This window comes from Bubalus kerabau, chromosome 3, assembly GCF_029407905.1.
Source record: "Bubalus kerabau isolate K-KA32 ecotype Philippines breed swamp buffalo chromosome 3, PCC_UOA_SB_1v2, whole genome shotgun sequence".
Lineage (NCBI taxonomy): Eukaryota > Metazoa > Chordata > Mammalia > Artiodactyla > Bovidae > Bubalus > Bubalus kerabau.
Genome location: NC_073626.1, coordinates 14,879,824 through 14,892,999, shown reverse-complemented (window position 1 = coordinate 14,892,999; position 13,176 = coordinate 14,879,824). Strand labels below are relative to the sequence as shown.

General features: G+C 40.6%; 1 protein-coding gene across 1 annotated transcript in view; it reads right to left on the bottom strand.

Annotated features, from left to right (window-relative positions):
* Nucleotides 1–2,318: 2,318 nt before the first annotated feature.
* E2F3 (E2F transcription factor 3) overlaps nt 2,319–13,176 on the bottom strand; it is an 85,946-nt gene continuing 75,088 nt past the window's right edge. Inside the window, exons 4-7 of the mRNA XM_055570750.1 lie at nt 12,168–12,326; nt 8,718–8,832; nt 6,858–6,993; nt 2,319–5,513 (exon numbers count right to left, since the gene is read on the bottom strand). Coding sequence (XP_055426725.1) covers nt 5,251–5,513; nt 6,858–6,993; nt 8,718–8,832; nt 12,168–12,326 — 673 coding nt within the window. The 3' untranslated portion in view covers nt 2,319–5,250. The remainder of the gene's footprint in view (nt 5,514–6,857; nt 6,994–8,717; nt 8,833–12,167; nt 12,327–13,176) is intronic.

Sequence of the window (13,176 nt, the reverse complement as noted above, 5' to 3'; positions counted from 1 at the left end):
CTTAGACTTCCAATGGTTTCCATCTCTCTCAGTTTTTAACTGTGCACAGAGGCACAGAAGATAGTGATTGCATCCATCGAATATGATGGGGAAGAGTACAAGAAATTAGTGCCAGTGGACAGGATGGTCACAGAGCTTCCAGAAGGTGAAGTTAACTCAGAAGGATGAATTAACCACGTCAGCCAGGCTGTGGTTCCAAGAGTAAAACTGGGAAGAGGCCGGTTTCTGATATATGTGTCTGAGGAGGAGGAACTAGGAGACCTTAAAATATTGCAGGAAGAGCACTGGATTAGGATTCTGGAGATGGTTTTCTTGGTGAAAAAAAAAATGATGGCTCAATAGTCACATGATGAAACCAGCTCCTTGTTCAGGATCAGGTTGCCTTCCAACTCAAATCCTGTGACTCTCTGGTCATTATCAGTTGACATGGTTTTGTTCAAGTTGAAAAAGTAGGACTTAATTAATGCTTTTGGTTTATCTGAATTTCCTGCTTAAATTAAAACATGTTTCTGATTCCCTTGTTTCTGTATTCCTGATGTGTGCAGGCAGCTACTGAAATTGATGCAGGAAAGAGAAAACACACACATCCTCTGTTTTCCCTAGGAACTAACTCTGTCTTTTCTGTTGTATATACTCAAGTCCTAAAACAGCCCAAGAGAAGCCCAACATGCCAGAATTTCCAGTTTTGTTTCTAAGGCACGTGGTAACATGGGACTTTGTCCCTTCTGTTTCCCACAACACTTTTCAGACACCCCAGCATAAGGAATTCCAGAACTTTTTGATAGTACTCTTTGCACAACAAAGTATAATAGTAATTTCTAGTGTTATAAACATTCCAGAGTATTTTAAGAAATTGTTCTATTTGTCTTTCAGTCTTTAAATCCCAGATTTAAGGGCACAACAGAAAGCTTGCTCTTTGCATTCTGTGGATCACTGCAACTTCCTGCTGTTAATGGTATTTCTGTTAACTTCTGACTGACTCCTGGGTGATTAATTCTAAGTAGGCAGGGCAGGGATTCTCATTCGTATCCCAAGGCACGACCTACCATTTAATCTTTCCATTTTCTTTCATGATATCTGGATTGTAGTCTAGATTGGATTCAGGTGCTCCCCAGCTTCCTAGATCTTAGAAGATGAATCCATTGGCTATTCAAGTTTGAGTTGTGTCCACCCAGGCAGTCTTCTGCAAACCTTCCTGCATCCAGATGCATAGGCCCCTAAAGCTCTCTGGATCAGAATCTCTCCTCCTTGTACAGCTCTCCAATAGCAAGGCTTTTATCTTCCCTTCATTTCCATTTTTGCCTCAAAGCATCTATCCTTAAGTCTTCCAAATATGGCTTCAGAAGAAACAATCACTTAAGAGCCTGTCCTTAGAATTTAATTCTAATTAAAACTTATTTCTCTCCCTACTAGACTGTAAGCTTCTTCATGCTGATAAGGATCTGTCTTTTTCTATCTGGACTCCAGCACCTACAACCATATCCAGCATATAGTAATCACTTCATGCTCATTCAGAGTGACTGAATGAATAAATGAACAACTACTTCACTTAAAGAACATGGAGTGAATCTAGAACAAGGGAGGCAATTACCTGTATTGAGAAATAATCTACTTGTTTCAAGCTCCTTATGAGGAAGAAAACTTGACTTGGTGTTTTCTCGGTGTACAAATCCTTCTTTCACACCTGGGGTGGCTTCTGCAGGTGATCAGAGACATGGCAAGTTCTTTTGCTTCCTAAAGTGGCAAACACTCACAAGTGGTCAAAAAACCTTTTGCTTAATGCTCCCCAGATCCCCAAAACAGTAAAGCATATGATGTTTTGAATTTTTATTCAAACTTTCCCCTTAACTTAAGCATGTCTTTAGAAATATAACGTAGTAGCATAAGACAATAGTAAGAAACCATTCACAAGGCTGAACTCTTAAAAAAAATCATTTTATTGATCCTTTACCATACAAAATTTATTCAAATTACACCCATTTGAAGTGGTAAGATCACAGCTAGAGAACAGGTTACCCTGTAACAAATCTATTTACAAAATCCATCATAAAAGCTTTTTTTTTTTTTTACATTATATTACATATTTTCTTTTTTAAACTAGCATACAACACAAAGCTAAACTGATTAGTAGTTTGCATACTCCCAATTCTGGGAGAAATACTTCCTTTTGACAAAATCTCGTACCCCACAAGAAAAGAAATTCCCACAATCGGACAGTTGCCACCCGACTCACTCTGCAAGGCATCTTCCTTCAAATCCCTCATTTCGTACACACGAGTTGTCATGCACACACTGAGTTCTTACTTTCTTTTTCCTGAAAGCTAAAGCTTTAAATACTGCAATTGTATTTACAGATCTACACTTACAACAAAAATGAACACAAGAACCACCACCACAACAAGAACAACAACAAGGGAAAAAAACAAAATAACACTCTTAAAAAATTACAAACCAGCTAGAAAATATTCTGGCAGTGTTTACAAATTAATTGCTATTTTGTACAAAATTGCTAGATAATGAAAATATGAGGAGACTGCGTATCAACTTAAATAAAATGATTACTACGCACAAATCTGTACATATAAACACACACCTAACACTGTTTGACAGCTCATGTGTTGCTCTTTATACAATTTACTCTCTAAGGCTCACGCAGTCATAATTCGCACACTTGTAACTTTTAGCCATTTCATGTGTGAGCTTTAATAGCAGCAACTCAATGGTACCAGGAAACCTGCATACTCAGTACTTAAAGTAACACAAATACTGTAGTACTAACCCACTTCGTGTGCCAGAAACTTATGTCAAAAAGAAAATGACTAATGCAAACAGAATACAGTATGGACGTCTACTTACTGTACACCAGTTAAGCCCATTAACTGGGAAAGCCTTATGCATGAAGGAACTTTTAAGACTTATTAGGATTCTTTTTGTTTTTTAAAACAATAAATACGGCATCACGTTACGAAAAGGTTTAACGAGAAATTCAACCAAACACACAACCACATAGCCAGGTGAGCTCAGTCTTTAGACTTTGGAAAAAAATCAGCTTTGTGCAGCTGGCAAAGAGAATTACACAAAGCTGGAAGCAGAGGCAGCTAACCAGATGAGATAAATATGGGAAATAGGGAAAAGCTTGGCATAAATGGTTTCCCATACAGGAAAAAAACCCCACAGTGCATTTCCAGTAGGCACTTGACACAAAGCTCCCCCTCCCTCCCCCACCCAATGCTTCATCTCGGACCAGGTCCAGTGTGTGTCCAGGGGAGGAGGGTGGGGATGGAGGCCGAAGAAAAAGGAGGATAAACTGCACCTTTGTTTGTCTTCTCAAACATACACCCATGCATACCTACACAAATAGTTTAAAGTGCTGGTGTCATTTGTGTTGACCCCACCACCACTTTGCATATTGTGGAAATCTACCTAGAGTAAATCGGCTGGGGCTTTCGTAGGTTTTGTACTTTTCCTAAGGGATATAAGTAAGGAATATTCCATAAGATGGTATGGAAAAGCCCAAATGAACTTTTTGGCCAATCCAGTATTTCTTTTTTCCCATCCTGTTGAATCGAGTGCCTACCATGTGCCTCCCACTGTGTCGGGCAGAACCCAATTCAACTCAACCATTCTTGGTGTTGAGGTTTAATTTATTTATTAGATGACTCCCTCATTCCCACAGTCATTAGCATCCAAGGAATGGATGTGAGGTACTCTGCCACATTCCCAGTGGGAGATGGCCATCTACCCCCTGGCCAATGGGAAAGCCATTCTTGGACTCAACTGGTAGGATTTTGCCGCTGTCAGGAAGCCTCCGACTTGGGATGCCATTCCTGAAGAGTTAAGTGGGAGATGTCCTGGCATCCTGCCCTGCCTTTTTTCTATAGCCCCAGCTTTCCTTGGTCCAACCTGCTCCTTCACAGTGGAAGGGGGAACGGGGGTTCTGGCCAGGACTCCTGTAGCCCCCGACACAGTGGGAGCTCCCTGCTCTCAACGGCTGAAGCGAAGTGCCACTGATAGCATGCTACTCACGACGGGGGATGTCCTTCTCCCCAGAGGCCTCTCCATCCGACCCCATCCTGAGAAGTGGTCTCCCTGAGTGCAGTGTAAGAGCCCTTTCCCCGGTCACAGGGGGCCTGGGAAGCCCAAGGGACGGAGGGATCCATCCATACCTGCTGCTTCTTGGGGGTCTGACCTGGTTCTCTCCAATGGGCCACCCCCGTCAGTGAGCTCCACTCGCTCCGAGCACCCCCTCCTGGGGAAGGAAGCGAGATGGGGCAAAGCTTCTCGCCGAGACTATTAAGCCTTAGATCACACATGCTCTGATCAGTAGAGGTTCTCTACCTCTGCTTAAACTAATTTGAATTAGCAAAAACCGCTTCAAAGTAAACAATTAAATTGAAATGGTTGATGGGTGCCACAGGAATGCTTAAATGGCAGCTAAAAAAAAGAAAAAGAAAAAAAAACAATCCACAAAGAACTCCCAAGTAGGCATTTGCTATAAACTTCAAACTTACAAATACGTTGGGGGCAAGAGAGTGGGAGTGGTTTATGGAGACAGGAAAATCCACAACAGCTTAGAGGGGCAGAACTCGACTGTTCTTCTGTATCTGCGATGAGTATTGGAGAACAGTTTCTTCATCTGAAAGGCTGTGGAAGATCTCTTGGCCTCCAAGTGGGACACGCGGTCCATAGCTTAAACTGAATTATGACAGTAATTTAAATATTCCTAAGAAGAGCTGAAGAAATCCATTTCATACTTTTGCATGACTTCAAGTTTACAGTTCCTGCAGTTTCCATCCCAAATTAGCAGACCCCAAAGACATGCATTCTGCGGAGAAGGCACGGCTTGAAATGCTATTAAGGAAGATTGCTGTTTTCGAGTGGGCCAGGTGGCCAGACCCCATTCTACAGCCCATCCGTCAGGCACAGCAAGCCAATCCAGGAGGGAGGGAGGGAGGAAGAGGACGGGTGAGAGACACCTGATTGCACATTTTCTCACTTGCTGACTCATCCAGGAGATTTTGGAGCCTGGGGCAAGGCAGGGCTTTCCCAAGGGAGCCTGCAACTGTGCGTTGATAGACAGTTTTGTTTTTTTTAATTCATTAAAATGTCAGCTTTGTTCTGAAGTCTGTAGTTTACTTCATGATACTATCTTGGAGGAAGAAGGGAGGAAGGGACAACACTGCATGATACATGTTCTGGTTCCATAATAAAAAAATATTGGTTTATAAGGGGAGTTCACACGAAGCATAATCAACTACACATAAAGTCTTCCACCAGCGGGAGCTTTTCCAAATCGTAAGCATCAAAGAGATCGCTGATGCCTTCTTCCTCCCCGAGGCTTAGGAGATAGTCTTCTTGGAGCAGGGGAGGCAGTAAGTTCACAAATGGTCCTTCTAGGTTGGAAGGAATTTGGTCCTCAGTCTGCTGTAAAAGGTTGGCCGGGGAAGCCAGAGGAGAAAGGTTTGCCATAGAAATCGAGCAATCACTATGTCCTGAGTTGGTTGAAGCCAAGTCTGAGAAGAAAGAAAAAGATGGTGGAAACAAGAAAATAAGTCAGGCAAAAATCTAATCTGGAGGAAGCATATACACGTTGCTGATATAGAAGCATGCATTCTTTTGCTAAGGACAATTAGATGACATTACGACATTGTTGTTGTTTAGTCTATAAGTCATGTCCGACTCTTCTGTCTCCATGGACTGTGGCCTGCCAGGCTCCTCTGTCCATGGGATTTCTCAGGCAAGAATACTGGAGTGGGTTGTCACTTCCTTCTCCAGGGGAACTTCACAACCCAGGGATGGAACCCACGTCTCCTGTACTGGCAGGCAGATTCTTTACCACTGAGCCACTAGGGAAACCTGACATTATGGTATAGATCAGCTCTTATACTAATGCGCATTGTTAAGTAGGGACTCGGGTCAGCTTTTTCTTGTGCTTGTCTACTCACTCATCTTTTAAAATATCAACTGTTAGCAAACAAGAATACAGGTAGCTTCAAAGATTAGAGACTAACAAGTTCAAAAACAAGTTTCTGATACCAGTTAGTCATCCTTTAGGAAAAGCAAAACAAAACATATAGACTGAAAAGTTGGCTCCCCAGTAGAGGTCACTGATTTTAGTCTTTTTTTGAACAACCAGCTTATTAAAGATAATTCTAAAAATACAAAGAAAAGGACACATCCACTTGAAGTTCTAGGGTTGGGGAAAAAAGTGGTCTTTGGTTTTACCATTTGAGGTGCCCTTTTTTTTTCTCAATATTAAGTCAGATCTGATTACTTAAATCACTTCTTGCTGCTATCTTGGGAGGGAGAAAAAATTAAGTACCTATCTCCAATCTGAGACAACAAAAAGACTACAAAGAGCTTCCTTTGCTGTGGAGACAATGAAGGGAGGAATTAGATTTATTTTTTCTTCTCTTCTCTTATTCTCTCCCCATCACACTGGGGGGAAAAATTAAGATAAAACTTCTTGGGCAAAAGGCTTCCTTCTCCCAACTTTTTTTCAATTCCCTCTCCAATGATCTGTGATATCACTCAGAGATATGTGGCCAAGTATAGCTGGTGATTCAGCTGGACAGCTATCACACCTCCACTCTTCACTTTCGCTGGTTTTCCAAAACACTGCAAAGAAATGGTTTCTGCCGATAGCAAGAGCCTGAGGGGACTCCATTAAGTGGGTGGAGGAGCCGTTTGCCCAAGAGCATTATTTTCTTCTGCAAACTATTCGGAATTTTTTTTTTAATGTAACATTAATGATAGAAATTTTTGTTTCTTGCCAAGACTTGTGATTCTGATACAGGATCCTTCTAGTTACCTTCATTTTTAACATAGTTTCCAAATGACAAAAGTGGAATTTTTACCTTTGGAAGTGGGTTTAGGGATATTCCCATTGTGGTCTTGGTTGTTTGTTTTCATTGGACTGTGTGTTTCAGTCTCTTCTGGACACAAATAAACCTCAATGGGTCCTTGGGTACTTGCCAAATGTATTTGTAGGCTCTATGAATAGAAGTGAGAAAAGTTCAAACTGGAAGCTGTTTTGTAATTTTCATGGAAAAATGGAAAGGGTAATTTTCATTGTTGCTTTTGCTTCTCCACTGGTAGTCTATCTCAGTCAATGACTGTCAACCTCTAGAGCAGGGGTCAGCAAACTACAGCCCAAAGGGAAATCCTGTCCACCAACTGACTTTTTAAATAAAGTTTTATTGGGAAAAGTTATACCTATTCTCATTGTTTATATGTTGCCTCTGGCTTCTTCTTCTTTTTTTTTTTTTTAATGCTATAATGGTAGGGCTGTGCAGTTGAGTAGTCCCAACAGACGATAGGGCTCACACAGCCAACAATATTGACTGTCTGGCTCTTTATAAAGAAAAACTTTGCTGATCCCTGCCAAGAGGAGGTGACTCTTTTAAAAAAAATTATTTCTTCTATGCAAACTATTAAAAGGTCTTTTAAATGTTCCAAATACCATATTTCTATGTTACTCATTCCTGAAGAGTAGGGTTTTTTTATACTGAACTTTAATCGCCACTGCATGAATAGTAAGTAGCCTTAAGTGCTAGGAACTGAGTTTAATAAAAGACTACAGCACACTAATATTTAAAAGTCTTCATCTAGGTCATAAACCTATTATGATCATTTCAGATGAGAACTCTACGCTAGATGGGAGTTTGTAAATTTCATTCTTTTTATTTTGTGTGCATTCTTTTACTACATTTCTTTATCTTATAGTCTAAGCTTATATTATCAAAGTATATTTGAAAACAATCACAAAAATATGCTCCTTATAATATTCTCATCTATCAACAAACCCAAAGTCTCATTTGATTTTATAAATGTTAATATGTTATAAATGAATAAATTCTTTAAATGTGCTAAGATAAGGTAGGGAGCTACTTTAAAACATCTATATCTTTATTCATGGTGGGGACCATATCCAGGGTAATCAACATAAAAGTCCCCACTGGTTCAAATCAATCAGAACCACTAGATAACAAATTATGAAAAAGAGTAAACCACAAGAGGGACAGGGCCCCATATACCACTTTGTAAACTATCAACCACTTTGAGTTGAATGCCCTGTTATGTTAAAATTAGACTTTATGGACATTCAATACATAGCAAACTGCTCATACATTTTTAAGGTTAGGATTAAGTAAAACAGATGGGGAAGAACTCTCAAGCTTTCAGGAAAATATGGATTTTAACTGACGTCAATGATTCTTTAAACACTAGGCATTCCAATTTGCAGCAACATGGATGGACCCCGAGAGTGTCATACTGAGTGAACTAAGTCAGCTAGAGAAGGAAAAATATCGTATGACATCCCATATATGGGGAATCTAAAAGGAAATGGTACAACTTACAAAACACAGACTCACAGACTTAGAAAATGAACTTATGGTTGTGGGGGTGGGGGGACAGCTGGGAGTTTGGAATGGTCAGGTACACACTGCTATATTTAAAATGGATAACCAACAAGGACCTACCATATAGCACATGAAACTCTGCTCAGTGTTACATGGCAGCCTGGATGGGAGGGGAGTCTGGGGGAGGACGGATACATGTCTGTGTATGGCTGAGTCCCTTCACTGTTCACCTGAAACTATCATGACATAATCAGCTATACTCCAATACAAAATAGAGTTTATAAGGAGAAAACCAAAAAACACCGGGCATTCCAAAAAGATCTCTGCAGGTGAACAGAGATGTTATCTCCTTACCTCTATTGGGTCAGGCACTTCAAGTCTTGTTTCTGGAGGGGCTTTCACAACTATAACAGTTTGGTCTTTAAGGCCACTAATTTTTCGAATATCTTGATATGTAACATAAGCTAACGTAATGAGTGTTAAGGAACTCTTCCAACTAATTGTCTCAGATGTAACCACTATGAACAGAACCAAATAGATGCATGGAAAAAATTTTAAGTATTTTATGTCTTATCTCCTTCTAGATCTTCCAAACAACAAATCAAATATATAGCTTTTTTCCTGCCCATTTCTAAAAAGTCCATGGCTACTTAAGATATTAACATAAAAACAAACAGAATAGTTACACTCTCAAAAGAAAACTAAAACTCAGTTTGGTCAGGGCTTTTCAAACCAGATTCTGAGTGTTCTGTCACTCAAGTTGAACGACCGCAGAATCCCAATTTACAGAAAAAATTTGAGCTCTATTAGCCATAATTTTGTTGAAACTGCAGTAACTTCTATCTGCTACTCTACTATTATAAAGTGTCAGCAGCCACCCAAAATGAATGAATGAGTAGCAACTACATTCATCCGTGGAAGAACTCCAAGTCCCACTCAGGCAGACAGCTTGTTTTCTTAAGTGCACCTGGGCTGGTTGTGTTATAGACTGCTTGCTGATAAGAGTGTCATTATTTCTCTGTTAGGAAAACTGTCCTTTCTATAATATTATTAACTACAATATTTCAGTGCTCACAAGGAGGAAAGCAGCTTCCAGATGCTCTGCAAACTAAATGATTGAGGAAAAGAGAATAAAATCATATTCAGTACTCTCGGTAGCTACTTCTGGGCACTGAACAATTCTTTAAAGTGCCCTGACTGACAGTCAAACCTAAGAGGATATTACGAAAGAATATGGTATTTATTATATGATAAAAGTATTTGTGCAAGCTTGCTTAGAGAGACAGGCTTTGACTTGGTGCTACTAGAGAAGAGGTCACATAGCTTTCTTTTATAAGGGACATGGAATAACATAATTAATCTACAATGACTTTAGCCAGTTGCTTTTTTATATTAACTTACCAAAAATGCCTAAGATGAAATAGCAAATAACAAGCAAAAGAAGGCATTTCCAAAGATAATATAGTGAAAGGAGTCTGTGATATAATATGTTCGATACAGTCATAGGACTTAGCCTAGAGGAAGTGATGTCCCTTAGATTAGTAGCTTTTTATTAGAAATTAAAGGAAGCTATGAACCTACTGTCCAGAAAAAAAACTCCTTCACCCATAATCTGCATGCACATTAAAAATATTTTTTTTGGCTGCACTGAGTGGAATGTGGGATCTTAATTCTCTGACCAGCGATCAAACCTGCACCCTGCAGTGGAAGTACAGACTCTTAACCACTGGAGCCCGGGGAAGTCCCTGCATGCACATTTAGGGCATCTCTCACAGACTATTGGAGTAGGAAATGGCAACCCACTCCAGGCTTCTTGCCTGGAGAATCACATAAACAGAGGAGCCTGGTGGGCTACAGTCCATGGGGTCACAAAGAGTTGGGACACGACTGAAGTGACCGAGCATCCAGCATCTCACAGACTATCATGTTAAGTCTCAGTAGTTCAGACAACAGCTAATTTCTGTTGAGCTTGACAGAACTGCTCATGCAGGATTCTAGGTTTTAGGTCATCATCTGTCTCATCAAGGAAGCCACTTGCTATCTTTATGGAAGACTTGACAGTTGTGAATTTTTACTGAGAACAGTGGGGAAACTGATAACTAGGTACTTGCCCCACAGCCCACTGTCAGAAAGCTAACTGACAACTTATTAAAAGAAAAGCTCATCTACAATTACCCAACATGCTGCAGGAAGGAAAATTTCAACACATTTGTGAACAAGCTGTACCACATTCGGAACTGGATGGCAAATTGAAATAAATTGTGCAAACATATTCTCTAATCTTACAAACTTGAAAGTGCTTCCACCGTGGCTCCCTCCTGAATTTGTTTCTTGGGATAGCAGCCCCTTGTAAGGAAGCTTTCACTTCTGCAGAAAAGGCCCCAGAGAAAGCTAATGTAGGTGATAAGGCTACAAGTTGCCAATCGTGTGTAAAAACCACATCTCCTCCTCTAAGGGGTTCCTGACTACACAATGTAGGAAACAGCCCAGCTACAGCTATTCTTAATTTCTTCCCCTGTAAAACCACCCTGTAAACGAGGCGGAGGGTGGTGGGCGTCAAATCATCACACCTCTTCTCCAGCTCACTAACCATCAGCTGACAAGGTTAATCCTTTGGCCAACAGGAAATGAACAATTGAGTTTTTTAAAAAACTGCTTGAATTGGAAAACAAATGTCTCCATAACTTTAAGCAAAAGGTTACTTTAGATGAGACACTACAAGAAACTGGGCAGGTCACATTTTATTTTTTGTCTAACAAAGATAAATGTGGAGCTAAAATTAGAGACAGGACTATTTAAAATACTGGTTTTGTTTTCTACTAATAACTGAGAAGATTGCAAAACCTTCTTGTCAACACAATGAAGTAATCGCCCTCCGCTATGGTCTGACGTGAAGTGATGACCAGTAAGTTTCTTTCAGGTAGTCAACAGACTGCCAGCCAGTTAAGAACAAGAGTTGGCTTTTTAATACTTTTACTTCCAATGACTAGAAGAATGGATAAACTGAGATTTCTTAAGCCTTAGGGTGCTTCTGAAATCAGTTTTCAATGCTGTGATTCAGCACTGTTGCTGTTGTTGTTTAGTCGATCAGCCATGTCTGACTCTGTGACCCCATGGACTGCAGCCCACAAGGCTCATCTGTCCATAGCATTCTCCAGGCAAGAAGACTAGAGTGGGTTGCCATTTCTTTCTCCAGGGGACCTTCCCCACCCAGGAATCTGACCCGCCTCTCCTGCATTGGCAGGCAGATTCTTTACCGCTGAGCCACCATAATGTGCTTTAAAAATTGTAGAACAATTCTTCTTACACTCATTCATGTCCTTCAACTATAGTTCAGTCACACAGAGTCAATAAATTCCAACTGCTTCCAATATCTGATGAAATGAAAATAGAATATGAGAACCGCAACAATGACAGCTAACACCCATCCAAAATCCAGGAAGCCTAAGATGAACCTGCTGAATGTTATCATTAATACGAATACTGACACCTTATGGATCTCATTAATAGTGTTGCCCTATGCTATGAATGTACCTGTATGTCCCAACCACACGTGAATAAAACGCTTTAAAAAATAGTTCCCATCTGGTTATCAGAAAAGAGATGATAGGATGCAGTCTAATAACTATCATTCCATAAATAATGAATACACATACATGCCCCACCCGCCCCCTGCACTCCCCCCACCACTTACTTGGATGAAACTTGGGTAAAATTCTACCTTGCACATAAAAGTCAGATGGTCAACTCTGGAAATAGTCTAGAAAGCACTGACCCCCATTGAACAGGTGGCACAAAGGATATCTTTGATTCTCTGAATCCTCGGTTAACAGTTTGAGGTCCAGGGTGCAGCTTTGGATCAGTTCATCTAATTTCTTCTCTTCCTGACTGAGCTCGGTCACTTCTTTTGACAGGCCTTGACACTGGGCCAGCATGCCCCCGTCCTCAGACAGACTGCAGCCCCTGGAAATCCAAACACAGACTCTGCCTGGCTGTTCAACAGGCCAAAAGGGTGGGGGGGTAGGGGTGGGGCAGTGAAAGGGAGGGCTGGGAGAAATGGTCCTTCGGGTAAACGTCCCCTCTTGATGCAGGAGGTCACACTGCTTGTTAGCCAAGTGTTAAAATTAGAACGTTTATACATATTTTTTTTTATACATACAGTCCTTCACTTTTCACACCATAGAAATTAAGTGAAGAAACACTGCTATTTTCAGGTTTCTTTCCTCCATAGGAGGCCTGTTTCTTTGGAAGACTCAAATTCAAAGGGCAGAAGGAGGCAGCTCTTCTTCCTGCCACGTGCCTCCCAGCGGGGAAAAACCGGGAAAAAGAAATGGCAGGGGTGGGGTGGTGTGTGGGGGAAAGGAAAGAAACAGCAAGGTAGAAAGACTGGAAGGAAAAGATGGAATGGTTCAAAAATTCAACCAAACATCATCCCAAAAAAGCATGAAAAACCTAGGTAATTTCTGAGGGTCTTATACCAACAACTAAAAAGGAAAAGGAGGTTAAGGAAACACAGATGTGCTGGATGCAAGAACAAAGACCAATCCCCAACAGGTCTGTCTCAACCACTAGCTAAAATGGGTTACTGAATCGTCACAAAATTCCAAAAAGTACAAAAAACTACCTGTTTGTCTTATGTTAGAAGCAATATTTTTTCAAAGTCAACCCCTCTAATAAGGCTTTGGAAGTTGCTTCTCAAATATTGGGTGTTCAGATTCTCTGTCCATAATTCACAAATGATGTGATCACACATTTAATCATGTGTGTGGGTGCGTCAGTGACAAGTATTAGCATCTCGGCTTTCTAGAAAGAA